This window comes from Aethalodelphis obliquidens, unplaced genomic scaffold, assembly GCF_003676395.1.
Source record: "Aethalodelphis obliquidens isolate GAN/ISIS:26980383/991018 unplaced genomic scaffold, ASM367639v1 scaffold21, whole genome shotgun sequence".
Taxonomy (NCBI): Eukaryota; Metazoa; Chordata; class Mammalia; order Artiodactyla; family Delphinidae; genus Aethalodelphis; species Aethalodelphis obliquidens.
The window spans coordinates 15,439,618-15,466,569 of NW_020837965.1; the positions used below are offsets into that span (position 1 = coordinate 15,439,618).

Genomic DNA, 26,952 nt, shown 5'->3' on the forward strand with positions numbered 1-26,952 from the left:
TTGATTTCATTGACTTTGGTTTCACTGATTTTTCTCTATTATTTTCCGGTTTTCTACTTCATTTATTTCTGTTCTGATCTTTATTATTTCCTTTCCTCTGCATACACTGGACTTAATTTTTTCTTCCTTTTCCAGTTTCTTAGGGTGGAAGCCAAAGTATACATCTGAGACCTTTTTCCTTTTCTAATATATGCACTTTGTGTGATAAATTTCTCACCAAGTAGTTTTAGCAGTATCATACAAATTTTGATATGTTATGTTTTTATTTTTATTCAGTTCACAATACTTTCTAATTTAACTTTTGATTTCGTCTTTAAAATTGTGTTATTTAGTTTCCAAACACTCATGGATTGTCCAAAGATCTTTCTGTTATTGATTTCTAAATTAATTCCATTATGGTCTATGCAGTAAAGACTAAACAGGCTTGAGATGTTCAAACTCTGCACATTCCAGAGAAAGGACTGGCCTTTGATCAGCTGGGAGAAAAGCTCTAAGCCCTTGGAATATCCTACCGGATAAGAGTGTCTTTGTACATCTGGGGCCTCAGGCCACGCCATTTAGTTATACTTAGAATGTGATTTACAGTGTAGGTCTTAGGCCACACTATACCACTTTGACCTCTAGGGAGACTAGAGACCAAATAATTAAGTTCTATACCTTCTTGACTGACCCCCAATACAAACCGTGGACATGATGGCCTGAGCGAGTTTCCCTGGCTGGCAGTACACCATTAGTGCTGTCCCACATCGTTGCTGGGAGAACTAAGTGCTGTCCATATCACCCCACTGTGAGAAGATGACTTAAATCTTGTGGTCCCTTCTGGACTCTGCCTTATGTGCCTTTACTAATTTTAATCTGTAGCTTTTTATTGTAATAAACTGTAACCATGAGTATGATAGCTTTTCTGAGTTCTGTGAGTCTTTCTAGTGAATCACTGACCTGAGGGTGGTCTTGGGGATCTCTGACAGAAGTCAGAGAACATATTTGAACCCTTCTAATTTTGTCGAAATTTGTTTCTGGCCCGGAATATGGTCAATCTTGGTAAGAATCTTGAAAAGAATGTGTATTCTGTTGTTGGGTGGAGTGACATATAAATGCCAACTAGGTAAAATGAGTAGATTGTGTTGTTGCAACGTTTCTGTATCCTTACTGATCATCTGTTGACTTGTTCTATCATTTATTGAAACAGGGTATGGAAGTCTCCAAGGATTGCTGTCAGTGGTTGCTTGAAGGTTTAACTTATCACAGTCTACGTCAAATGATATTATACTAATTCACATACAGCATAACACCTTTACTATTACATACTTCCATTTCTCTCTTTCCAGTCCATATCTTCTTATTATATACATTATACTTTTACATAGATTATAAATCCAATGCTACATGATGATTATTTTTATTGAAATGGTGGATTATGTTTTAAAGACATTTTAATAAGGAGGAAAAACTGATATAGGCTCTAATATAGTTATGATTTCCAGTGTGCTTTGTTCCTTTGTGCAGATTCATATTTCCTTCTACCTAAAGGGATTCCTTTAATATTTATTATAGTGTAGTTCAGCTGATGATGAGGTCTTTCAGTTACTGTCTGTCTGAAAAAGGCTTTATTCCACCTTCATGTTTGAGAACATTTTCATTTTCATCCACTTGACAGGTTGCTTCCCCCGCCCATGCCCTCCACCCTCCTAGAACTAAAGATGTTCCTCTGTGTATTCTCACTTGCATGTTTTTTTACAACAAATCTGCTGTCACCTTATGTTTATTCATCTGCATGTAATGTGTCTTTCCTTTGGCTATTTTAAAGATTTTCTCTTTATTACTGGTCATGAGCAGTTTGGGTTATGAAGTGCTTTGGTTTAGTTTTCTTCATGTTTCTTGTGCTTGGGCCTCACTGAACTTTCTGGATCTGAGGATTTATAGTTTTCATAATATCTGAAAAACATTCAGCCATTATTTCTTCAGAATTTTTTTTTTACCCTTCCCCTTCCTTAGGGGACTCCAATTACACACATATTAGGCCACTTGAAGTTATCCCACAACTCACTTATATTCTTTGCACTTTTTAAAAAAGTTTTCACTCTGTTTCATTCTAGATGGTGTCTATTGCTACGTCTTCAAGTTCACTAATCTTTTCTTCAATGTCTAATCTGCCATTAATCACATTCAGTGTATTTTTCATCTTAGACATTGTAGTTTTCATCTCTAGAAATTAGATTCAGTTCTATTTTTAACTTCCATGTCTCTACTAAACTTTTTGAACATGAAGAATAGATATAATAACTGTTTTAATGTCCCCCCAGTCCTAAGTGCTCAATATTCACTCCCTTTCCTTTAGAGCCAAAGTTGTTTATATGGTTGCAAAAAAAAATTATTAAGCACCCTCTCTCCAGTGTGAACTCTGTTTCAACCTCTTAAAATTTTCTCTGAAGGAGCATACAAGATAAACTGAACAAATTCACCATTTGGTAGAACAGCTCTGGAACTACTCAAAAGCAAGCACTTGATTGGGGCTTCCTAAATGTGCTTTAAGTGCTCATTTGTACAAAATTAAAATCTCCAGAAAACAACAAAAAGAGATAAATTGTTTCATAATCTGCCTTCTGCTTGTATGAGAAGCAGCCAAATACTGTGCAAGTCGGTATCAGGGACTTAATATAAAGAAAACAAATTCTCCAGAGTATGTCAAAGGGCCAGGAAAAAATGGGTCTAGTCTTTGGCACTTGATACTACTGCAGGCTGGACTCTGACCCCTAATGCTCATGAAGATGACCAAGGCCCTCAGGGACCTGACAAGCCCACTGAGTCAAAGAAAAGGCAAATCCAGTTCAACACAGTTTGACTATCATCTGTACTGTACATTCCGAAATAGCTGAAATCCACTTATCTAGGGCTGCAATCCATGGCCATGCATAGTTGGTAAGAATATTCAAAGCAGCTACACAACTTAATCCTCCACCATGAGGAGAGACTGGTGTTTTCTGTGGATTCCCGTTCTGATTAGGTAGCTATGTGAACACCTAAGCTCTTGGCTGGCAAATGGGTCTTTGGCAAGGAGTCCATTCTCGGGTAGGAGGCCCTTAAGGGTAAATACTGTTCCTTTCCTTCTCCCAAATGCTGTGACGTTCATTCCATGTGCCACCACGCACATCTCAGAGCAACAGCGGAGTCTTGATTTACCACAGTGAATTTGTGGCTATGCAGCTCAGTTCCAGAACATGCAGTTCTCTGTCGAAAGCTGCTTACAGGACCTCTGGACTAGACTGTCAATTTTCAAGTGTCTGGGATCGGATCGACACTATCTGAGAAGCAGAGTTCTGAGGTCACAGTCCAAATTGGCCCCCATTAAAATGTCAGATAATGCCTTGTCAGTTTGGAAAGCTATCATCAGTAATGTTTTTGGTTACTTTTTTTTCCAGAGAAATGCATGACAAAAATAAAAATCAGACTTGAAAAATAGCTGGTGTGGGAGCGATGCCTAATAAACATCTCAATAAGATCTGCATCTCCAAAATCAAAGCCGTGTACAAAAGAGTAGACGCTAAGTGCTCCATGACCAATCATCAAGGCCAACTTTAAAGCATGGGTGGAAAAAGTGGCTGACTACATGCTGTGATTTAAAGAATGCTGAGTAGCCACTGGACCCAAAATGTATCTCCCTTCCCATGGGAAATTCCCACAGATGGACTCACTTCTGATTCTGAAAGGTCCTTTCTATGAAGGGCAACATCTTTTAACTAAACTAATGATAATAAAGTCATTTAGATCATACTTGACTGCTTCGAAGCTCTTCCATGTGCATTAGCCTGTTCGGGCCTGTTTAATGGGTACTACCCTCCTCCCAAACTTGTGGGAAAAGAAACAGGAGGTCTGCACAAGGGCCAGAACTGAGATTACAAGGGAGCCCCTGAGCTGGGACAAGTGTATCCTGCCCCAGGTGATGGATGGTCTAAGAGTCTGAGGCAGGGTGGACTGCTGGAAGCAAAGTGCTGTGCAGCCGTCAGGGACCAGTGGAACATCATGGTTGGGAGGGGACAACAGTCAATGAGGGGCAGCTGAGGACCCTGGACACTTAAAAGTTCAAATGCGTTCAGCCCCCGAATCACTCTGTTGAGGCGCATCTTACAGATGCAACATAATATGGCAACCCGGACTCTCCGTCCCTTGTTTCCTTCCACACCAAGGTTTCGTCACCTCTGAAAGGGAGCTCCATTTTCTTTCCTCAAGGGCTGGAGGTTTGGCTGAGCAAGTGGAGAGCTACACATCTCACTGCCAAAAAGATAAATAAATAAATCCAGCGATCACTGAGGGGTTAACATCCCCACATTCTTTCAGGATTGTCTAAACTTGAGATTCCTCAGCTAGGAGCCTGATCTGGGCGCGTAAGGCTGCACAGTTTCCGTAATAGTAAAGGTTCGTTTGTCAAGGCCCTACTCAGCACGCAGCACTGTGCCTGGGGTTTGACATGCACCACTTAAAATCCCCACAGCCACCCTGGCGAGGAAGGTGTTAACAGAACCTTATAGATAAGATTGAACTTAGGGTCCCACAGCTAGTAAAGGGTAAAGCCAAGTTTCGACCCCTGGTCTATCCAACTACAAAACTCTGCTCATAATATCCTGTCTCAGGGAGCTGCTGACAGCATATTCGGTATCTGATAAGAGCAGTGACCATAAAAATGAGTTTCAAATGGTAAAGGCATAGAAATCGGAGTCCAGAGCTTAGGGCAGTGGTTTCCCCTCCCACCAGGAGCTGCATCACCCTAGGCAAGTCCCGGGATCACCGGCCTCTTCTCCTCATCTGAGCCATGAGGGTTGAACTACTGGGACACCATCTTGAGCTGGATGACTGTGCAGGACTACAAGCCAAAGCAAATATTTGGATTTTTTTAAGTCGCCTTAAAATGAACAGGGAATTAATTTCTCATGAAGTTAAGCAACACAATAAAAGGCAACACAATAAAATATAATTATAGGAACTATGTACTAAAACATTAGGCATTGTTTTGTCATTTATCTTAACTGCATCTCTGAAGCCAGGCCCAGGCCAGGTACACTCTGATGCCTTGCTGTAACATGACCCACAGGGCAGTTTATAACTGGAAGTACCAGAAAAACCTCATTACAATACCATGTCTCTGTGGCAAGGACTTCAAAGGCAGTAAGACAGTTTCCAGGGATCTCAGTTTCCAAGGCTGAAAAGTAACTGGGGAAAAGAGAGTCAAGAGTCTCAAAGCAAAGTCCTGGTACAGGCAGCCCCAGATTGCTAGTCCTGTGTTCTCACCTCTAGAACAGCCGGGCTCCCAGAGGTGTCAGATGTACTCAACTCAGTGCAAGACAAGCCCCGACACAGGGTGTAGAGAGGGGATGCTAACGGAAACCACCCAGTGCGGGGGGTGGGTGGCCTAGACCTCCTGTGAAGACCCCATCAATCCAGAGCTTCTCTGCTTTTAGTGGTCTCTGGGCTGGGAGGCACAGTTGGCCCCTTCTGGATGCTTTCAGAAATTGCTGTCTTCCTTCCAGAGTCAGCATATTCTTCTTAGGAAGTGTGCACGTATACATACATGCACGCGCACGCACGCGTGCGCACACACACACACTGCTTATAAAAGGAGATGCCAGGCCTTGAATCAGACATTCACCTGCTACAGCAGACGATCTTTCAGTGTCCCTGCCAGCTCTATAATTCTGTGAGCAAATGAGATGCTAATTCAACCTGAAATGCTCACTAAATAAGAGTTTATAATTTGAATTAATGTTCTTAAAGTCTCTACTTAGTAACCATATACTAGTAATAACAACATGCAACAAGTGCTAGCTACATGCCAGACACCTGAGAGTTTAAAATAATTTTTCTAACCTTCACAGGAATGAGGGAGAATTCACTATCATCCTCATTTCAGAGATGAGGGAACTGGAGCTCTGAGCTGTTAAGTAAATCACCCGAGATTACACAACTAGTAAGTGGCAGACCCTCTGCCGTCTGAATTCTTGCTCTCAGCCTCTCACATCTCGGAGTTATCTGTCTTTAACGTGTAAAGCGGTACTGCATAGTGGCTAAGAGTGTGGGCTTTGGAGCCAGACTCCCTGCTTCCTAATCCACAGCTGACTTCATATGTAAAATGTTATGTGCTTAAAACAGTGCCTGGCACACAGTAAGCACGCAAAACCCAGCCACTATCAGGATTATTCTCTATATCACTATTCTCGTTACAGAACAGTAGGCTGGAAGGTCTCCAGGAGGAAGCATTTATTCTTTTGCTATATTCTTTTTATATATTTTTTAAATATCAGCTTTATTGACATATTATTCGTATACCATAAAATTCATCTGTTTAAAGTGTACAATTCAGTGGTTTTAGTATATTCACACAGTTGTGGAACCATCACCACTAGCTAATTCTGGGACATTTTCATCACCCCAAAAAGAAATACCTTACCCATTAGCCCTTGCCCCCCATCCCCCCTCCTCCCTGACCCTGGAAACCACTAACCCACTTTCTGTCTCTTTGGATTTGCCAATTCCGGATATTTCACATAAATGGAATCCTACAATATGCGACCTTTTGTGCCTGACTTCTTTGTCTCAGCATATTTTCAAGGTACATACTATCGTAGCATATATCAGTGCTTCATCCCTTTTTTTTAAATTGAGGGGAAATTCACATAACATAAAATTAACCATTTTAAAGTGAACAATTCAGCAACATTTACTACATTCACAATGTTGTACAACCTCCATCTCTATCTAGTTCCAAATATTCCATTCTTTTTTATGGCTGCATAATACTCCATGGTATGGGTATAACACTTTTTACTTATCCAGTCATCAGCTGATGAACATTTGGGTTGTTTACACCTTTTGGGTATTTTGAATCATGCTGCTATGAATATTCATGCACTGGTTTCTGTACGGACAAATGCTTTCAATTCTCTTGGATATATACCTGGAATAGAATTGGTAGGTCAGGTGGTAATCCTATGTTTTGTTATATTATTTGTAATCTTTGTGCTAAAAATGACACCTATTACTACTACCAATCTGCTGGGTAAGATATTAAGAAGTGAAAATACATGGACATGGAAAATACATGAAAATACAGGAGTAGACAGACTTGGATTCAAACCCTTCTCCTCCATTTTCTAGCTCTGTGACTTTGAGCAACTTCCTCGATATCTCGGGGCCTCTGTTCCCTCATTAAGCAAATGAAAATAACAGCACTTGCTCTAAGCGAGTATTATGAGGTTTAGTCCAGTGCCTGGCTACAAGTAAAGTAAGTACTTGATAAATAACAACTACTATTATCAACAAGCACCTTTCCTGGGGGGAACTGCAATCGTGCTCAATTTTCTGAGGAGTATCTATAAAATACAGAAAAGCATCGAGAAGACAGTAACAATCATCTATGTCCCCACCCCTCAGAATCAAGCATAGTTAACATCTTAGCACAGACCCTCAGCCTTGCTAATACATGACACCATGTAAACTTTGGTCTTGGTTCTAGTTTCTTTCCTAAGAAGAGTGGACTCATCACCCTTAGGGGTCCCTACGGTACCAAGTGTAGCCCTGACTACAGCAAGGAATGAGAGTGGCCAGTGAACAGACGTGCCTTCCCTTTCTCCATTCCACAAATTCTCACTAAGCACCACGGCTGGGCTTCACGGAGCAGGACATGGTCTTCTCCCTTGAGAAGGCCCACCCCTAGTGGAATGCAGGAGAAAGACATTTCCAAAACAGTGTAAAGAGTACAGTGACTGAGACAGACATGGTATCACAGAAGAACTAAGTACAAGCACCTCAGTGGACCTTCACCTAAGGCCCCAAACTTTCTTTGGGCTCTGTCTCTGCGCGTTTCCCAAAAAAGAACCAATGAGGAGTCTATCAACACGACCAACGTTAAATATGAATATGGGTCAGCAGCAATAAAAGGGCTCTTACTCTCCTTACACTATCTAAATATAAACAGGAGGCTCTGACTAGCAACCTGAGATGAGTGGCTACATGCAACGCAGCATCTAGCTTCCCACCATCCGCAGAACCGTTAAATCTAGATGGGAAGAGGCCTAAGAGAGTGCCGTGCCCGAGATAAACAGCTCCGGAAGGCTTACACAGCAGATCCCCAGCAGGCCACGGCATCACAGCTCCTCGCCTTCTCACACCCGTACTCCCACATTTTCTGGGTTTTGCACATGGGCAAAAGCACTCGGCAAGGACCCCCCGGGCCCCACCTCTGCCACCCCATACCCTCCTCTCATGGATAGCTGTCTATCAAACTACTTCTTTTCACTGAGCCTGAAGCGATCTCAAGACTTCAAAAAGAATAAAAAGCAGCTTCTAAAGGGAAAAAACTGGATCCCCCTATCTTCTCTCCTCTCCTTACCATGGAGATGCGGAAATTCAGGCTCAGAGGGGGTTCATAATTTGCCCCAGGTCACACAGTGGGTATTGGCGAAGGCAACCCTGAGCCCTGCTGCAATGAGCTCACTACCAGGGCAGGTCTACGGAAGCTGGGACCCAGCCTCCAACAGACTGTAAAATTTTCCTGCCAGGGAGGAAGCATCCTGCATGTTACTAGTCTGTCGTTCAGCTCCAGGATACCTAGGAGGTCATGGTCATTAGCAAATATCCAATTCATAAAGGTCAGGATTAGGTTCTGTCACTTTAAGACCTGATATTAATCTACCAAGAAATACTCTAGGAAAATTCTGTTTGGATTCTCCCTACAGTCCTTATGACCAGGGACTTTTCAGTCCATGAAAGAAAAGGAGGTATATCAACTCCTGCTAACCCTCCACTACCAGAATTCATACTTGTAATTCCTTTCTCTTTTCAAGTCATCCATGCACTGATTTTAACGTACTGAACGGGGTCAGACCCTGTGGGAGTCTCTGTAAACGCGGTCACTGCAGGGAGCTGCAGAGGTTCGGCTCCCGGTCTAGTAAGAACGGGCGAGGCCTGTGTATAATTGCCTACCCAAGGCACAGCTTTCGAGAAATGACCCAGGAGTCCCTTAGGAGGCTCACTGATCCAAGGTTAATAAAGACGGCTGGCAAGTTCACACTTCTTCCCGGCTCCCTGACCTCGAGCAGAATCTTAGAATGATCCAAATTTCAGGGCCAAGGCTGCTGGGTCGGCTCCGCGCATGCTCGAACTCCTCGGCGAGGACGCGGCTCCCGCGCCCCCTGGCGGCGGCGGCCGGCACTGCGGGAAGACCTCGATGGGTGCCCTGCGCTTGGAGGGTCCTCCCCACCCCACTGTGGTGTGGCCCACGACGGAACTTTTGGCATGTGACCCGCTCAGAGGCCTAGTGTGGAATTCCGGTTTTTGAATGTGGCCAGGGTACCAAAGAATCCTACTGTTTAAGTAAGAAGCCCCAGTGTTATCGACGCTGTTCAGGGAGAAGGATGTTTTTTCCAAGACCTCCTGCAAGGTCCAACCAGCTCTGGGAGCCACTCAACGCAAACCAAGGCACCTCCCAGCACACCAGGGTAGACTCAGCCTCTCTCGGTGCGGCATCGGCAACCTCTGCACCTGGGAGCGCCTGCACAAATGATACACCGGCCCCAGTCCACAAAGCAAGCATCTGACAGCAAGGGAGAAAATGAACGGGGGTCTGAAACAGAGGGTCCACCCTTTACTCCTCCTCTTAACTGGGGATGGTACCTGTGTGAGGATTAAGGGCGTTAGGAGGCAAGTGCTTAAAGAGTGTTTGGAAGGTTTTTCTTTTTAATGCTGTAATTACTATTAATAATTTATTACTATTATTCCAGAACCTGGCCCATAGTAGGAGCTTAATAAACCTGAGTTCCTCTCCCTGTCTTGCGAGGCTGCGGTGTGTCCCTGCAGGGCAGACACAGGTCTCTGCCTCACGGGTCAAGGGACTGGGCAGGGAGGCCCAGCCGGGGCCCAGCACAGCTTCCTGCTCAGCTGCACCAGTCCCAAGGTGACTGGGGGAGAGTGCAGAGCGGCTCTGACACCCTCCCTCTCCCCAGAACAGTCTGTGCTCTGCTCCCGCCCCCAGAGAGCTCTGAGCTTTCCAAATAAGGATGCTTTTTTCATTCCCAAAGCATCAGGAACATTTGGGGGAAGAAAATGAACACCAGACATGGTTTGGAAATGATGGAAGCCAAGTGATGGGTGGTGGCAGAACAAGCACTGTGCTAGGACTCAGAAGTCCTGGTTTTAAAGTATTAAATGGGAGCCTGGACTACTCCCCTTTTATAACCTGGCCCGCGTTGTATGGGTCTAGGCCTCAGGGACCTAGAAAAAAAGGCCCCAAGTCCAAAGAGGGAAAAATACAGCCACTAGCACACAATGCAGGGGAGAAAACTGCATTAAGGAGGCCCAAAGAGCCCCTGGATTTCAAAGAACTGAGCCATGAGAGATGGGCTCGTCAGAGCCAAACAGCCTGAAAGACAGTCCACAAATTGGGATGATCTACCTGAAGGTGACTGTGGGTAGAAGAAGAATTAGAGACAAGATTGTTTGTTTTATATCGGGCCCAAACCAAAATCTATTTTCATCTAAAATGGAGAGCATTTCAGAATACACTAAAAACCCTGCACTTTTGCTTAAGCAGCTTGTGTTACTCGGGTAGAGTTTATCTTCGATAGTGTGGCCCTGGATGCCAGGGGAGAATGTTTAAAGAACCATCCCATCACAAGTACCCCTGTGTGGCAGGCACTGTCCCAGGTGCCAGTGCCAGGATCCGCAGCCGGATCCAGCAGCTTAGATGCGGTACAGCCTCAGAGCCTGCCCCCCGGAGCAGGCACTCACATATCTGCTGATTTAATGAATTAATCAATCATACAGTCTAGTCCGAGAGAGGCAAGTGACAGGTGCGAAATAATTAAAAACAGAATGCCCAACTGGATGGTACTAACTATAAATAGAGGTAGAATCAGAGGAAGGAGAAGTTGAAGTGGACGATGGAGCTGGAGAGGTTGTCCCCGAGGTGTCCCCGAGGGCGGACTCCTCACAGGAGAAATGAGAGACTCGCAGCTGGAGGGAGAAGACAGGCGGAGGAGGGAATAGGCCCGCTGGGCTGAGGCAAGCGGGCGGGCAGCCGGCAGGTGGCCTGGAGCAGAGTGTGGGCAGGACGGAGCAGGATGTGGGCCCAGCCCCGCCAGACCAGGACAGAGCCTCCAGGATGGGGAAAATGCACGCCCGTCCCTAGACTTTTTATGGTCAGCAGAACTCATCAGGAACCCGAGCTTCAACAACAGGGGAGAAGGTAACAATGGGGGCGCGGGCGTCTGCTCCTGACGACCTCAGTGTGGATTTTCCTGTGGTACATTAAAACCTCAGACTGGGCTTCCCTGGCGGCGCAGTGGTTGGGAGTCCGCCTGCTGATGCAGGGGACACGGGTTCGTGCCCCGGTCCGGGAAGATCCCACATGCCGTGGAGCGGCTGGGCCCGTGAGCCTGCGCGTCCGGAGCCTGTGCTCTGCAACGGGAGAGGCCACAACAATGAGGCCCGCGTACCGTAAAAAAAAAAAAAAAAAACCTCAGACTGCTTACCGCCTTCACCACATTTTAACTTCGACCTACTTAAGAATATAAAATTGCCACAAATGTGCAAATGCTCACATGTTCTGGGTCCCGTAACCCCTCTGTCACCTGCATCCCTCCTCCCTTTGTGGGCCCAGAGCCCTGGCAGGCGCTCCGCCTACAGGTAGAGCTCCCCTGTTATGTGCTGGGCCTCTTGCCTTCCCCACTCCCTGTGGTCCCCTGAGCGAGATGCAGCCGCTCCTGGGTTGTAACCAAATCTACACACAGTCAATTCCCGAATCTTGACCAACGAACCAAGAGCCTAGAGACCCTTGTGCTGAGCAGCAGCCCCAGAATTAGAATGGTTCCCTGGACAGCACCCCCTTGTGGTTGCAGCGGTCTCATCCTGCTCAACTTCAACGCAGTGTCTTCGCCCCACCCTCCTAGGGAAATTGGCTCCTCCCCCTGCAACCCTTACCTGGTTCAGCAACAGCATTGCCTGCCCAGTGAGCTAAGCTAAAAATCTCACAGTCATCTCGGTTCCTTCCTCAACCACATCAACACACATACCATCTCCACGGCCTACTGCGATCCAGGCTTTTGCAGTTATGTGTCAGGATCCAGCTAGGACAAAGGAATCACTCTAAGTTCTTTCCAATAAAGGAGAGTCAGTGTATGGGACCGGCTACATAAGGGATGAAACATATGAGAAGCCAAACAGGATGGTATGGCATCCCAGGATTCTGCAAGAGCGGAAGGCCATGAACACCCCGGGGCTGGAAAGGATACAGGGAGGAGGTGGAGTTACAAGAGCTGACGAGCTGGGGCTGTTGCTTGGGAGACGGAACCCAGCAGAAGCCCCCTGGTGGGAGCCGAAGCCACAGAGGGAGGGTCTGTCTGACTACAGCTGGAACCACGGGAGAGATGCAGCCGCTGTCAAAGGTGCTGCCTAAGGCAGAGAGAGAAAAAAAAAAAAAACCCTGGCCCCTCCCTCCTCTTGCTCTCTAATTTCCTGCCAGTGTTTTCTGTTGGCGGAGCCCAGGCGCCCGGAAACAGCCTGCAGAAGTCAGGCCCCCGAAATGCAGACCCCAAAGCCAGCTCACCTCCCCAACCGGTCTCCTTCCCCATAATCTCTAATTCCTTCTAATCTATTCTCCACTCTGTGCCAGAAAGATGCTTCTTGCTCATGAACTTAATTAAGTCATTCCTCCTGCTTTAAACCTGGCAGTGGCTGACGGTTTTCTAGCAGGAAAAAACAGGACTCATCCACCAAGCTGATTGTGTCAATCAAGTGCGAATATAGGAAGTGCTGTTTCCCTTGACGACGACGTGTACTTGAGTTTACTCTGTAACATGGGGTGAGCTGCTATTCAAGGTATCGTTGTGGAAGAAAATAGAGACCATTCCTCAGTCATCTACCCTGAAAATGGCAACTGGCTAAAGACCATTCCTTTCTGAGCACGATGGTTTGCCATGATCTGAGGCTCAGGGCACCAATGAAAAGATGCCATGTAGAAGCAAGTGGAGAACAAGTAATGGCTTCAAAATCTATTAAAACAATAGAGTATCAAGAGATTGAATTAGTAATCCAAAAACTTTCTATGAAGAAGAGCCCAGGCTCAGATGGCTTACTGGTGAATTCTACCAAATGTTTAAAGAAGAATTAACACCAATCCTTCACAAACTCTTCCAAAAAGTAGAAGAGGAGGTAACACTTCACAACTCACTCTATGACACCAGTATTATCTTGATACCAGAACCAGACAAAGACATCCCAAGAAAACTGCACCATTATGAACATAGACGTAAAAATCCTCAACAAAATATTAGTGTAGCAAATCCAGCAACACATTCAAAAGGATTATATACCATGACCAAGTGGGATTTGTTCCAGGAATGCAAAGTTGGCTTAACATATGAAAATCAGTCAATATAATACATCCTAATAGAAGAATAGGCACAAAGATCACACAATTATTTCAACAGAAAAAGCATTTGACAAAATCTGACACCCTTTTAGGATCAAAAACACTCAACAAACTAGAAATACTTCTTCACCCTGATAGAGGCCATTTATGAAAAACCCACAGCTAACATAGTGGTGAAAGACTGAAAGCTTTGCCCCGAAGACAAAGATCTCTGCCCTGGTCACTTCTATGCAACATTGTACTGGAGGCTCTGGCTAACGCAGTTTGGCAACAAAAAGAAATGAAAGGCATTCAGATTGGAAAGGAAGAAGTAAAACTATCCTATTTACAGATGACATGATATATATAGAAAACCCTAAAGAATACATAAAAAATTATTAGAACTTATAAATGAGCACACCAAGGTTACAGGATAAAAGATCAATATACAAAAGTCAGTTGTGTTTTCTATACACTAGCAATGAACATTCTAAAAATTAAATTAAGAAAACAATTCCACTTATGATAGCATCCAAAAGAATAAAACTTAGCAATAAATTTAACAAAAGGAATGTAAGGCTTGTACACCAAAAACTAGAAAACATTTCTGAAAGAAATTAAAGAAGGCATCCCATGTTCGTGGATTGGAAGACTTAATATTGTTAAGATGGCAATATTCCCCAAATTGATCTACAGATTCAACATAATCCTTATCAAATTCCCAGCAGGCTTTTTTTTTTGGTACTAATTGACTATTTGATCCTAAAATTTATATGGAAATGTAAGGGACCCAGAAAAGCCAAAACAATCTTGGAAAGAACAAAGTTGGAGGACTCACACTCCCCAATCTTAAAACTTACTACAAAGCTACAGTAATAAAGTAGTACTGGCATTAGGATAGATATACAGACCAATGTAATAGAATTGAGAGTCCAGAAATAAACCTTTACATTTATATTCAATTAAATTCAACAAAGACATCAAAACAATTCAATGGGGAAGAAATAGTCTTTCAACAAATGGTGCTGGAAAACCAGATAGCCACAGATAAAAGAATGAAGTTGGACCACTACCTCACACTATATACAAAAATTAACTCAAAGTAGATCATAGACCTAAATGTAAGAGTTCAAACTACAAAACTCTTTTTAAATGTTAAAAAAAGATCTGTGACCATGATGAGGCAACAGTTTCTTAGATACAACACCAAAAGCACAAAAGAGAAAAAAGTAGATAAACTAAAATTAATCCAAATTTAAAACTTTTACATTTCAAAGGACACCATCAAGAAAGTAAAAAGACAACCCATAGAATGGGAGAATATATTTTAAAACCATATAGCTGTAAAGGGACTTGCATCTAGAATATAAAATGAACAATTATAACTCAATAATAAAAAGACAAACTACCCGATTTTAAAATGGGCACAAGATCTGAATAGACATTTTTCCAAAAAAGATATACAAATGGCCAAAAAGCACATGAAAAATTGTTCAACATCATTAGTCATTAGGGAAACAAGTTAAAAACCACAGTGAGATACCGTATCACACACACACTAGGATGACTGTGATCAAAAGAACAGAAAAGCATTGACAAGGATGTGGAGAAACTGGAATCTTTTCAGAATAATACAGCCGCTTTGGCAAACAGTTTGCAGTTCCCCGAAAAGTTAAACACAGAGTTATCACGTGACCCAGTAATTTCACTCCTAAGTATGTACCCAAGAGAAATGAACACATACATCCACCCCAAATCTGGTACACAAATGTTCATGGCAGCGTTATTGATAATAGCCAGAAAGCAGGAACAACCTCACGTCCATCAGCTGATGCGTGGATTAACAAAATGTGCAAAATGTGGTACCTTCATACAATGGAATATTATTCAGCCATAAAAAGGAAAGATACATGCTGCAACATGTGAGAACCCTGGAAACATGCCAAGTGAAAGAAGCCAGACACAAAACGTCACATGTTAGGACGTTCCATTTATCTCAAATATCTAGAATAGGCAAATCTCTAGACAAAAGGTAGATTAGTGACTGGCTAGAGCTGGGGGTGGGGGTGGGCATTAATCAAATAACAGGAAGTGAGTGTTAATGAGTACAGATTTCTTTCTGGGGTGACGAAAATGTTCTAAAATTGACTGTGGTGATGGTTGCACAACTTCTGAACTACTGAATTGTACACTTAAAAGGTTGTATTTAATGGGATGTAAATTATATCTCAATAAAGTTTTTTTTAAAAGCTATAGAGCATATTTGTAATAGGAAAACCTGAAACAGCACAGATGTTCCATAGGCGATTCGTTCAAACAGATCCATAAGGCACAGTACTGTGCAAGCCCAGGCTGGTTCGAACCCTGGTCCCAAAAACACACCTGTAAAATTTGTTAACTAACTCAAGTGGCAGTAGGGTGGCTGGTTTTATTTTTTGCTTTATATTGTTCTTCATTTTCCAAATAGCCTATACTCAACATACAAGTGAAGAATAAATGTTTAGGGGCTTCGCTGGTGGCGCAGTGGTTAAGAATAGGCCTGCCAATGCAGGGGACACGGGTCCGGGAAGATCCCACATGCCGCAGAGCAACTAAGCCCGTGCGCCACAACTACTGAGCCTGTGCTCTAGAGCCCGCGAGCCAGAACTACTGAGCCCACGTGCCACAGCTACTGAAGCCTGCGTGCCTAGAGCCCGTGCTCTGCAACAGGAGAAGCCACCACGGTGAGAAGCCCGCGCACCGCAACGAAGAGTAGCCCCCGCTCGCTGCAACTAGAGAAAGCCCGCGCGCAGCAATAAAGACCCAACACAGCCAAAAATAAAATAAATGTAAAAATAAATAAATTTTTTAAAAAAGAAAAAAAAAATGTTCACTTTCAGATCAAAGGTCAGAATGAGAGGCGGCTGGTCCCACATAGCGCAGATAGGAAAGCACACAGGCACAGCCGTTCTGCAGCAGTCTGGAAATACTTCTTTTCTGACCCAGAAACTCCACCTCTGGAAACCTCTCCTAGGGAAATCATTAAGAACAAGCACAAAGACCAGGCTGAGAGGGCATTCATCACAGCCTTATATGAAACAGAGAAAAGCTGAAAACAACATACATGGCCCAAAATAGAGGCTTTTTAGTTAAATATATTATAGCTTATCCATGCAATGAAATGCTGCACAGCTGCTAAAATGTTGCAGAAATTTATCTGTTGTTGCAGAAAGTGACAGCAGGTCGCAAAGCAGTATATATGATATAATCTCATTTTATTAAAAAAAAAGCCACACGCATGATAAGTATAGAGAAGATCTAAAAGGAAACACACTAAGATGTTAACAGAGGTTGGCTTTGGGTAAACAGGGTGATGGATATTTTTATGTTCTTTTGACTGGTCTGTATTTCTTATTTTTATACAATGCACATGTATCTTGTCTGTATTAAGAAGAATAATAAAGGGAAATTATGGGGGAAGAGGCAAGAGGGCAACCCAGGACAGCTGGAAGCACCACCAGCTGCCCAAGCAAAGGAGCATGATAGGCGGGGCCATGGGGAGGGTTGAGACCGTCACAGCCACTGCTGCTCCCAATCTCGGGACACCTGAGGTCAAGACTACACAAGCTCCCTTTTGCTGACCTCAGATTTATATATTTAAAAGCGTTTTCCCATTTTGTCTTCTTCATTCTTCTCGGTATTCTTGTATCATTATCTCCATTGTGTAGATAAGAAAAGTGAGACTTAGATCTACTTACTTAAGAATCACAGAAGAGCATCAAAGGTTAGCAGGTTATCTGACACCAGAATTCCATCAGTGACATCCCTACTCCAACTGAAAGGCAGCTCAAGAAAGCAGAAATAATATGGATTCTGGAGTCCACAGGCCTTGATCTGACTCCCACCTCACCTCTGAAATTCAGGCTTTCAACCCCTCCGCAGGGAATGATAATCCTTATGGCACAGGACTGTTCTCGGGGCAAAGTGCAATCATGCAGGTAGATCTGAAAGCGTCATGCCTGGCTCCTGGGAGGGCTCAACAAATGCTAATCCAACAGGAACCCCAAACTCTCAGGGCAGCCGAACCCTGAGGTGGCTGTGTGTGTTAGAAAGATCTCCAGATATGGGAATACTGCTGGACTGCGTGCCGTTTCCACTGCCTGGCCTGGTCCTATCCCCAAGGCCAGAACAGTCAAGTCCTTCTTCCCCCGAGAGCTCTCCACGCAGGCAAGGTCGGCTCCTCCATCCTTGGAGACTGCCTGATGCGGTCTGGTCCCAAGGCCATCTCCAGTCCACAGTGACTCTGTCACAGAGCGGTCACCTGGCTCCTCCTCAATTGTCCCTTTTCCTTTTCCCCTGCAGGGATCGCCTCCAAGGAGAAAAGGCAGAAAGAGCCCCAGCTTCTTTGACAAGAAGGCTCCTACTCAGAGGAGCCACTGCTGTGTCACCTGTCATAGACATTTGCCCTCCCTCTCATTCCCCTGAAGGGCCCACCCTCTTCGTCACAGCCTTCATGCAGGTCCTGGGCCAGTTACAGGGCATGTCGCTGGCCACCGTAACTACATTGAGGATGGGAATGTGACCCAGGCAGGGTCAACAAGACCCAGTGAAAATCTGGCTGAGGTTCCTACGACTTACGCCTAAGAGAATCAGAGTCTGGAGCTTGAGATGGGAAGCAACACAGGGGAAGATGTGCTGGGAAAAGGAGAGAAAGCGTCCATGCCTTTGAGCCCTGAATCCGGCTGCCCCCGAAGTCAGATTGAGTTGGGTTTTCTTTCACCTACAACTGAAAGGCCCTAACCCACAGATCTCAGCAGAACTTCAAAATGCGTCTTCAGCGTGGGTTTACCCTATGCATGCGCTCAGGGCAGGGGCTCTGGCCTTGGGGGATGGAGTCTGAGTCGCTGACTTGGATCGGCACTTCTGCCTCCATCCTCTTGGTGAGCACAGCATACCCGTTCACTACATCTGCAGAGCAGTGGGCTCGGGCTGGGCAGAGCAGGTGACACGGACACCCTGCCACCGGTCCAGCCCCTCCCCCTCCCACCATGTCCCAGCAGCTGTTGTGTCTCTCTCACGGCACTCTCTCCCACCGAGCACACAAGCGACCTGAGAGCCTCTCTGCCACCCAGTGCCTACGTGAGCTGGCTCAAGGGGCGAGCCCTGGTCACCATGCCTGCGCCTGCAGCTGTCAGCTGAGCATAGGCGCCAGCTGGTCCGGAAGACGTCAACCCACGGCCTGGAGAGGGCAGGGGCCCTAGTGTGCGAGGGGACCGGCACTGCCTACCCCACAGATGCCTCTGGCACTGGTGGAGCATGGCCAGCCTGGACCCAACCCACCACATGCAGGTTCCCCTAGGGGCGGCAAACGAACATCCCTGAGGATAGAGCCCCCACCATGGCCCCCAGGCGAAAGCCCCCAACAAACATGCCTCCACTTTCCCAGGGGAATCTGGGCGGCTCCAGACAGACAATATTCCAGGAGGAAAAATGAGGCAGAAAGGTAAACCACCTTCTAGGAACCTCATTCCTCGAGTCACCTCGTCGGGAGTCTGGCCTCACCTTGACACAGAGGGCTGTTACGATTAGCCCCCAAGGAGGAAGAGCAGATACACCCTTCTTCTCCCATCTCTTATATTTCATGGGTGGGGGGCAGGGAACCCTGGTTCAAGATATTTGTTTCCTACGTGGCCACAACATGCGACAGCCTTCTTGGGAGCACGACAGTACTCAAGTCATAACTACCCACAGCCTGAACAATTTCCAACTCAATTTATTTCAGGCCTTTTTTGATACCACCCAGCGGCCCAGGACTGAGCAAAGTGTGGTGGAGAAGCCCGTGAGCAACACCTAATAAAAGCCACTCAACAATGAACCGTGTCCCTTGTGCTGATGTGTCTGAATTTTGCACTGGCAGGGGGCCCATGGAAGACAGCGAGCAATCCCCAGGGGCCTCTTCCCCAAACGTTTTGTCAGTGAATGTTTTAAGTCTCTGTCCTCTGGCCTAACGACTGATTACTGCAAGCTGAGGTCCGTGGGTGTGAGAAGACACTGGTTTTCAAGCTGGGGAGGGCAAGGCTGAGATCCACACCTTTCTGGAGATGGGTTCTGTGTTTGAAGACTAGTGCTTACAAGCTTAAGGGAACAGGCAGCACTTCTGAAAGTCCCTGAGAGCTCCCTCGCCCCTCGGCGCTGCCCACGGAGAGGTGGGCATCTTAGTTCCTTCTTGACACCACGCCCCAAGACCCGATGCTCAGAGCACACAGTGGGCAGACCGAAGAGGGCTCTGGGGCCAGTCTCACCCGAGGAAGGAAGTAACATACCCAAGGGGAGGCCATTATATGATTCCGTTACCACATCCCCACTGCTGTTCTCATCACACCTGCCCTTCTGCGAAGCGAGAGGCCCACGAGGTCTGCAGACTCTAGGGAAGGGGAGGCCTCTGGCCAGGAAGTGAAGTGCGGTCAGCAGAGACGAGCCCTCCTCCCTGGAGCCCAGCAGAGACAGTTTCTCCTCCTCCGCTATCTCCTCTCTTATCGGCCAATGTATTTAGCATGTTCCTTATGAAGACAACTGTCTGGGAATTGTGTGAATTGTTTTTGCCTCTTAAAGGAACACTACTTGCATCAACTGATCCATCCCAACGTGAATGGCCTTTTGTGATAAAACCATGAATGTGGCTCCAACTCTAGAGACCCTCTAACCTCCCGGGCCAGCCCGGGGCAGGGCTGACGAAGTGCAGGATGTTACGGTACCCACTCCACCTGCCCCTGACCACTGGGTGCCCCCCAGCCTCCAGCAGCAACAGCCTTTCCTCCCTCAGCCTCCAATCTCTGCTTGCACTCCCACAGCCTGAGCCAAGCCCTCTGCTACACAAGGCAGATACACTAGGGCAACTCTCCCCTCTCCCCATAGCTGGCTGTTACCTGGGGCTTCTGAAGAGATCTATCCATTTGGGTTCAAGCTCCAGGGATACATAAGAATAAAAATAGCTAACCTTTGTTATCTGCCAGGCACCGTGCTAAGCGCTTTACATGTGCTCACTCCTTCCCTACAACAATGCTACAGTGTAGATACTATTATTATCTCCATTTTATAGATGAAGAAAGGGAGCCCCAGTGAGGTGAAAGTAATTTGCACGAGATCCTACAGCTAGTAAGTGACAAAGCTACAGATCAAACTTGGAAGTCTGGCTCCAACACCCCAAGCTCTGAGTCAGTGTGTCAGAGGAGCAATTTCAAACCCAGGAACAAAGGAGGAATAAAGAAAGTGGAGGAGGCCCCACAAAGCTCCCAACACTATACCGCCTTCTCCACCTGGGCAGATGTCATGCAGCTTGACAGGAACATTTCCTACCAAGAAACACCTCCGTGTCGGGGCCCTGCCTCCAGTTCATTCTGTGTCATTGGGCAAGTCCCTTACCTTCTCTGGCACAGTCTCCCCTGCTGGAAAATAAGACATTTGTATGAGAGAAGGTTGTGAAGGCCCTGTTTATATTTTGGAGTCAGTCCTTCTCTGCTTTGGTACCATGCAATCTGGAAAGGAAGTTTAATACCACGCTGCTGTTTCCAGGTTCGTAATTTCCCTCCTCGTGGGCACCAGTCCCAAGCCTCAGATCCTACGCATTCCCTTTCATTCACCTGAGCACAGGCCACTTTCTTCTCCCTGCATCCTCCAACAGGTCCCATCTGGGTCCGAGACCAAGCTCTGATGGACATGTCTAATGAGAGGCTTACATGCTCCCCCCTCCAGTCTCCTCTTTTTCCCAAGTGCCTGGTGGCACGGCCCTATAGTGACTTCTCACCGGTGCACTGTCAGCACAGCTGACGTGTGTTACTTCTGCTCACCCTAGACATCTCTCTCCTTTCCCCTTTCCACGAGCTGCAACATGCCAGCCACCCAGCTTCAGTCATCCACCACACAGATGAGGACTGAGCCCTAGCAGACGGGGGAGGAACAGCAACCTCGCAGAACACAGCTGCCTACCCACCGTGACCAGGTGGGCCATCGCAGGACTGTCACAGGCCTTCCCTCAAATTGGAACCAATGCATCTGTGGTCCCTCTATTACAACAGGGTACATGCCAGGGCTATTTATAAAGGCCATCTCTAGGAAGGCAAGCCACTTACAGCTCCCACCGTCCTAGCTGCAGCAAGTTAGCCGATGTCCAGCAGATCGAAGTCCCAAAATAGACAGTGACCATGTGTTCACTGTTCCCAAGCCTCCCCCTTTGGGAAAAGAACATCTGTGGCCATTCGGTGTCCTGGAGATTTCACATGATATCTCAATCTGTGCCCAGAATAAAGATTTCTACTCACTTGATTAACCCAGTTCTACCAGAAGCTAAAGAGTTTCTCCATGTCTTCTATTCCCATTCTCTGTTTCTCTACTTAGTTTTAAGGGATAGGAGGAAGGCGCTGGGGGGATGGGCGGGGGGGAAGTTGAGATCCATTGAGAGGCTCTCTGATAATGGCAATGAACTGAAATGTATAACCTTTGGGGAAGGGATCCATGCCAGCCTCTGTCATGGTGTGATGTCAACATGCTCTTACAGGTATACCCCGTAACTGGCAGCGAGTAAGTCTGAATTATCGAAATATGCCCAGTATGTTACCCCTGGGCAAAGAAAATGCACCTGACCATGACAGCTAGAAGCAAAGGCACCCAGAATCACCTGAATTACACGATGGGCACCTTGGTAGAAATCTGAGCAAGGGAACTTCTATAAATTTCAATCAATAATTGAGCACCAATTAGGTACCAGACACCGTGCTAGTTTCTGAGGATGGCAAACGAACAAAACAGTTCCTCCCTGAGTGGAACTCACAGACTGGCAGGAGTGTCTGATCGCAGTACAACTAGTTCTAATATGATGTTTGAGTAGTTCTAACCTACTGGGCTGTGATACTATCAAATGTGATGGCCTCTGAATGGGTGAGCCCTGGAGGGTGTCAGGGAAGACAGGACATGCGAGCTTAAGGGCCAGAACTTACAGCAAGGGACCTGGGCAAGGAGTTAAGGGAGAGGAACGTGAGAGGTGGGGCTGAGAGGAGGAGTGTGGACACAAATCTAGGGTGTTCTCTAGTGACCTGAATGTTTTCTACCTGCGGAAACCTTACCTGGCCTGAGCGCATTCCCATCCACGTGCCAACAGAGCAGAGTAATTAAGAACGTGGGCTTTGGAGCTGAACACTCTTCAGACTAAGTCCCCCTCCTGTCACTCAGTAGGAGAGCATGGGCTCTGGAACCAGCCACTGAGGCTGAGTCCTGGCTCTACCACTTCCCAGCTGTAGGCCCCCGGGCAGCATATCTAACATCCCTGTGCCTCGGTTTTCTCATCTGTAAAATGGAAAAAATAATAGTGTCTACCTCACAGGGTGACGGGGAAGCTTGGCTGAGATACCCAAATAAGGGCCACAGTGCCTGGCACACAGTAGGCACCGTATCATTCTTAGTAACCTCACCCGGTCTCATTTCATTGGTCTGTAAATTAGGGGTTTGGAGGATTAAAAAGACAATAAAACCCTAACGTGGTGTTGGCCCATAGGAGGTTCTCATAACTGAATCCTGTTGGCTTCTGATTCCCAACAAGCCGAGGCTATATTACCTGGCCAGGGGAATCTGCTCCCGGCCATGGCTGCAAGAGCAGATGTGGGAGTTCATGGACATTGACTCTGGCTGAGAGACTGGGTCGAGTCAGACCTCAGGGGACCATGGAAAAGTTGAGGTGACCTGTGAAAGTGTGCAGGTCAATTCCCCGGCTGACAGCAGCATACAGGTGGCACAGGGGAGGGGCGTGGGCTGGTGCATGCCCATCCAAGGTGCACCTGGGCTTTGCTCCAGCCCAGTCTTACTCTGGTGAAGTGAGGGGACAGCTGTTCCCTTCTCCCATGAGCCAGCCAGCATGTCCCAACAGCCAAATGCCTCAGCCCCGTGGCTGGGGCCCACTGCTAATCACACACCACCCAGGGCCAGACATGGGGACCAAGCCTCCTGTCCCCCTTGCCCACTTTGCATGGCAGGCGTGAGACTAAGCTGGTGGTGCCACCTGCAGACAGTCTGCCCCACCAGGCCGTCTCAAATCAAGACCTGAGCTCTTGGTGCTAACCAGGTCTTAGAGCCATGCTCCACCCCCAAAGGACAAACCAACTCCTGGCTACAAGCCAGCAGGCCCCAGGTCAATCAGGTGACTGGAAACTGCCAGATGAAGCCTTGCTCTTGTTGCACAATATTGTTCCTGGCCCCAAATCTCTCTCTCTCTCACATACACACACACACACGCACACACACACACAGCTCCCATAAGCCTAAGGCATGTGAGGTGCTGGGTGAACACCAGCGAGAAAAGAGGGCAGCTGTGTGGCACAGACCTCAGACAGATGCACGCCCAGGTCCAGGCCCTCAGAACCCCTGAGACAGCCTCAAAGGACTGTGCCCAGTAAACCACCGGAGTGACCTGTCAGAGTGACAGCATCCTTTCCCAGCCCACAGGGACACTGAGAAGATTAATTAGAGGAACCTAAAAGTGCTTGAGCAAGGCTCCCCAAGGAACTGGGTGAATATGTCACCCTTGTCACAAGGCTCTTTAAGTGTGCCTTGGCTGGGTCTTTGTTCAACATTGCATAGGATAACCAAGACAGACAGCCGGCTGCAGACAAGTAGCCAGCTCAATGCTGTTCTAGAGGGTCAACCCACCCAGGGCCCGAGCCTCTGTGTGGCCACAGTCAGCCACATTGCATGGTTTGCATGGTAGGTGGCAGGAAGGAGAGGAGCTGCTTTCAGAGTGTCTCCTTCTTACTGAGGCCTTTATAAATCTACTTCAAAGTGTCCCTCCTCCTCCAGGAAGCCTTCCTGGCCCTGCTGGCCTACGGTGACCTCTCCTGCCTCTGAAAAGCTGTTACCGGGCCTGGCTTTTTCCATTTGCTGTTTTGTTTGGGGCTGACATTTAAAAATATCATTTAGTAAGTGCTTTACATACATTATGTGACTTAATCCTCATAACTCTGTGAAGTGGATGTGATTACACTCATTTCATAGATGAGGAAGTGGAGACTTGGAAAGGTCAAATAATGTGTGTGCCCTGGCTTTCTGTCATTTTTTTTCCCCGTGGGACTGCACTCCCTCACATTAGATTACAAACTCCTCTGTGGCAACCAGGGCAACATTTCCCCCGTCTATCCCCTGAGCCCCTAGGCCCCCAGGTAAACACTGCATGACGGGCTGTTACAGTGACCACTGAGCCTTAATTAACCCAGAGGTGGCACTGATGAATAACAATGAGATCAGTCACGTGGCCGACTGGCCATATGATGAGGATCCCTGTATATACGCTGTGCGGCATCTCAGTTACCAAGAACGGTCCCTGCTTAAGCTGCACGTTAATCATCAGGAAACCTTACTGCAATGTTGTTCCTTCGGGGACAACTGAGGAGCTGCAGCTCTAAGGAAACGCCGTGTCGCTGGACTTAAAATGATCCAGTGCCTGTGGTGGGGCAACCCCAGGGGCCTCGCCGGGAGCTGCTGGGGTTAAGCCCAGCCAAGGGCACAGGGGTCAAATCGCAGGATCCAGGGAGGTCCTGCAGCTCCAGACAGCGCGACCCGGGGCATGGCCCCCAGGAGAGCAGGCGTGGGCCTCACCTTTGGTGGCGTAGGCGTCCGCGGCCATCCGTAACCTGTAAGGGGGGACGCCCGTCAGCGGCCAGTCTTCCAGGCCCACCCGGGCATAAATGTTGAGAGCGGCTTCATAGTCTCCTTCAACGTAATCCAACTTGGCCATGATCAGATTGGACTCTTGTAGGAATTCTGACTAGAAGGAAAAGGAGAGAAAAAAACATTTTCCTATGATATGATGTGTGATGCTCCCATGGAGCCCCGCGGCTCTGCACAGAAAGACGGGCGTGGGAGCCTTCTTGATGGTACTGCTCGCAGGGGCCCCAGAGCGGAAACAGCCCGTGTGGCCAGCAGCTGATGAAGGGGGAGGCAAAATGTGGTCTCGCCGTCCCCCGGAATATTACTCAGCCATCATCAGGAACGAAAAACTGACCCCTGGGACCACATGGGTGAACCTCAAGAACATGACGCCGAGTGAAAAAGCCCGTCACACAGGCGACATATATTGGCCTGAACGGTCAAGCCTGCTGAGGCAGAAAGCAGACTGGTGTTGCCTAGGGCTGCACGATGGGGGCATGAGAGATGACTGCTAACACCTACAGGTTTACTTCTGGGGTGATGAAAATGTTCTAAAATTGACGTAATGGTTGCACAGCTCCTGAATTGTACACTTTCAATGGATGAATTATATAGCATGTGAATTATACTTCAATAAATCTGCTGTGGGGCTTCCCTGGTGGCGCAGTGGTTGAGAGGCCGCCTGCCGATGCAGGGGACGCGGGTTCGGGAGGATCCCACATGCCGCGGAGCGGCTGGGCCCGTGAGCCATGGCCGCTGAGCCTGCGCGTCCGGAGCCTGTGCTCCGCAACGGGAGAGGCCACGGCGGTGAGAGGCCCGCGTACTGCAAAAAAAAATCTGCTGTAAAACAGGCTCCCCTCAGGCCTCAGGTTTGGGTCAAGAATGGAAGGCGTGCGTTATGAACAAAACACACGAGCACCTGTCTCTGAAAAGGAGGCTCCACGGACATCCTGGTGGGTCCTGCCCACGGCACTGGGGGTATACCACAGACTGTAACCCAAATCCCAAGGAGAGAGGCTTTCTAAATTGGTGCAAAATTCAGGACTTGCTTTCTTTCCGGGGACAAACTTTTCTCGCTGAGCTGTTCCAGCTTGTTATGGTTACTGACCCAGGTCCCTTCCCAGAGGCTGCAAGTTCTAATTCTGATGGGCTCGTCTTCCTCTCCATCAGGAGAGGCTGGCTTCCCCAGTCCACACCCACCAACCTCATCCTCAGCCCATCCTCGAGCCCCACTCATCACTGGGGAAAGAAGAGGCAACCCAGCCATCTACATAAGGAAACATTTATCACCCTCTTCTAGGCCTTCTCATTGGAACCCCAGGTATACAAAGCCGGATTTTTCAGCTTACAGAAGCACACCATGAAGCTGCACTATCCTGTAATCTGTGGCTGAGACGGAGTGGGCGATATGCAGGTAACCAGCCAGAGCATGGCGATATGCAGGTAACCAGCCAGAGCACGGCAAAGCCGCTGTTTCAGCCAAGGTGGTCGGCTTCCAGGCAGTCCCTGAAAGGGAGCAGGGGTAGCGCTACAGAGGACATAGAACAGGCAAGAGAATGAAGGGAGCAAAAGGGTTTTAAGAGTGGCCCAAGGGAGTGGCACCAATGCAAGACGTCAGAATTATATTTGGAAACAGAGAAAGAAATCAGAGCAGACTTAAGAAAAGAGAAAAAGAGCTGTGAAAAGAAAGAATCCACCACAGGGGTTCTCCACCAGGGAAGGGGACAGGGCAGGCTTGGGTATATTGAAAAGGCTTCCTAGGAGATTCCTGTGTCCTCCCTCTTTCCCCAGAACTGAGACTCATAGGCTGAAAAGCAAACTGAAGGGAGAGGGGGAGGGAGTTAGTGTTTGCTGGGCACAGAGCTTCAGTTTGGGATGATGAAAAGTTT

General features: G+C 47.2%; 1 protein-coding gene across 8 annotated transcripts in view; it reads right to left on the reverse strand.

The window, feature by feature from the left end:
* The window catches only part of TTC7B (tetratricopeptide repeat domain 7B), a 237,889-nt gene that overhangs the window by 186,218 nt on the left and 24,719 nt on the right, over positions 1–26,952 (reverse strand). For 7 of the 8 annotated variants that reach the window (XM_027120321.1, XM_027120324.1, XM_027120319.1 and 4 more), the window contains exon 3: positions 25,013–25,181. In XM_027120321.1, the coding sequence (XP_026976122.1) occupies positions 25,013–25,181 (169 nt within the window). The remainder of the gene's footprint in view (positions 1–25,012; positions 25,182–26,952) is intronic. The other variant, XM_027120327.1, reaches the window with a different exon arrangement.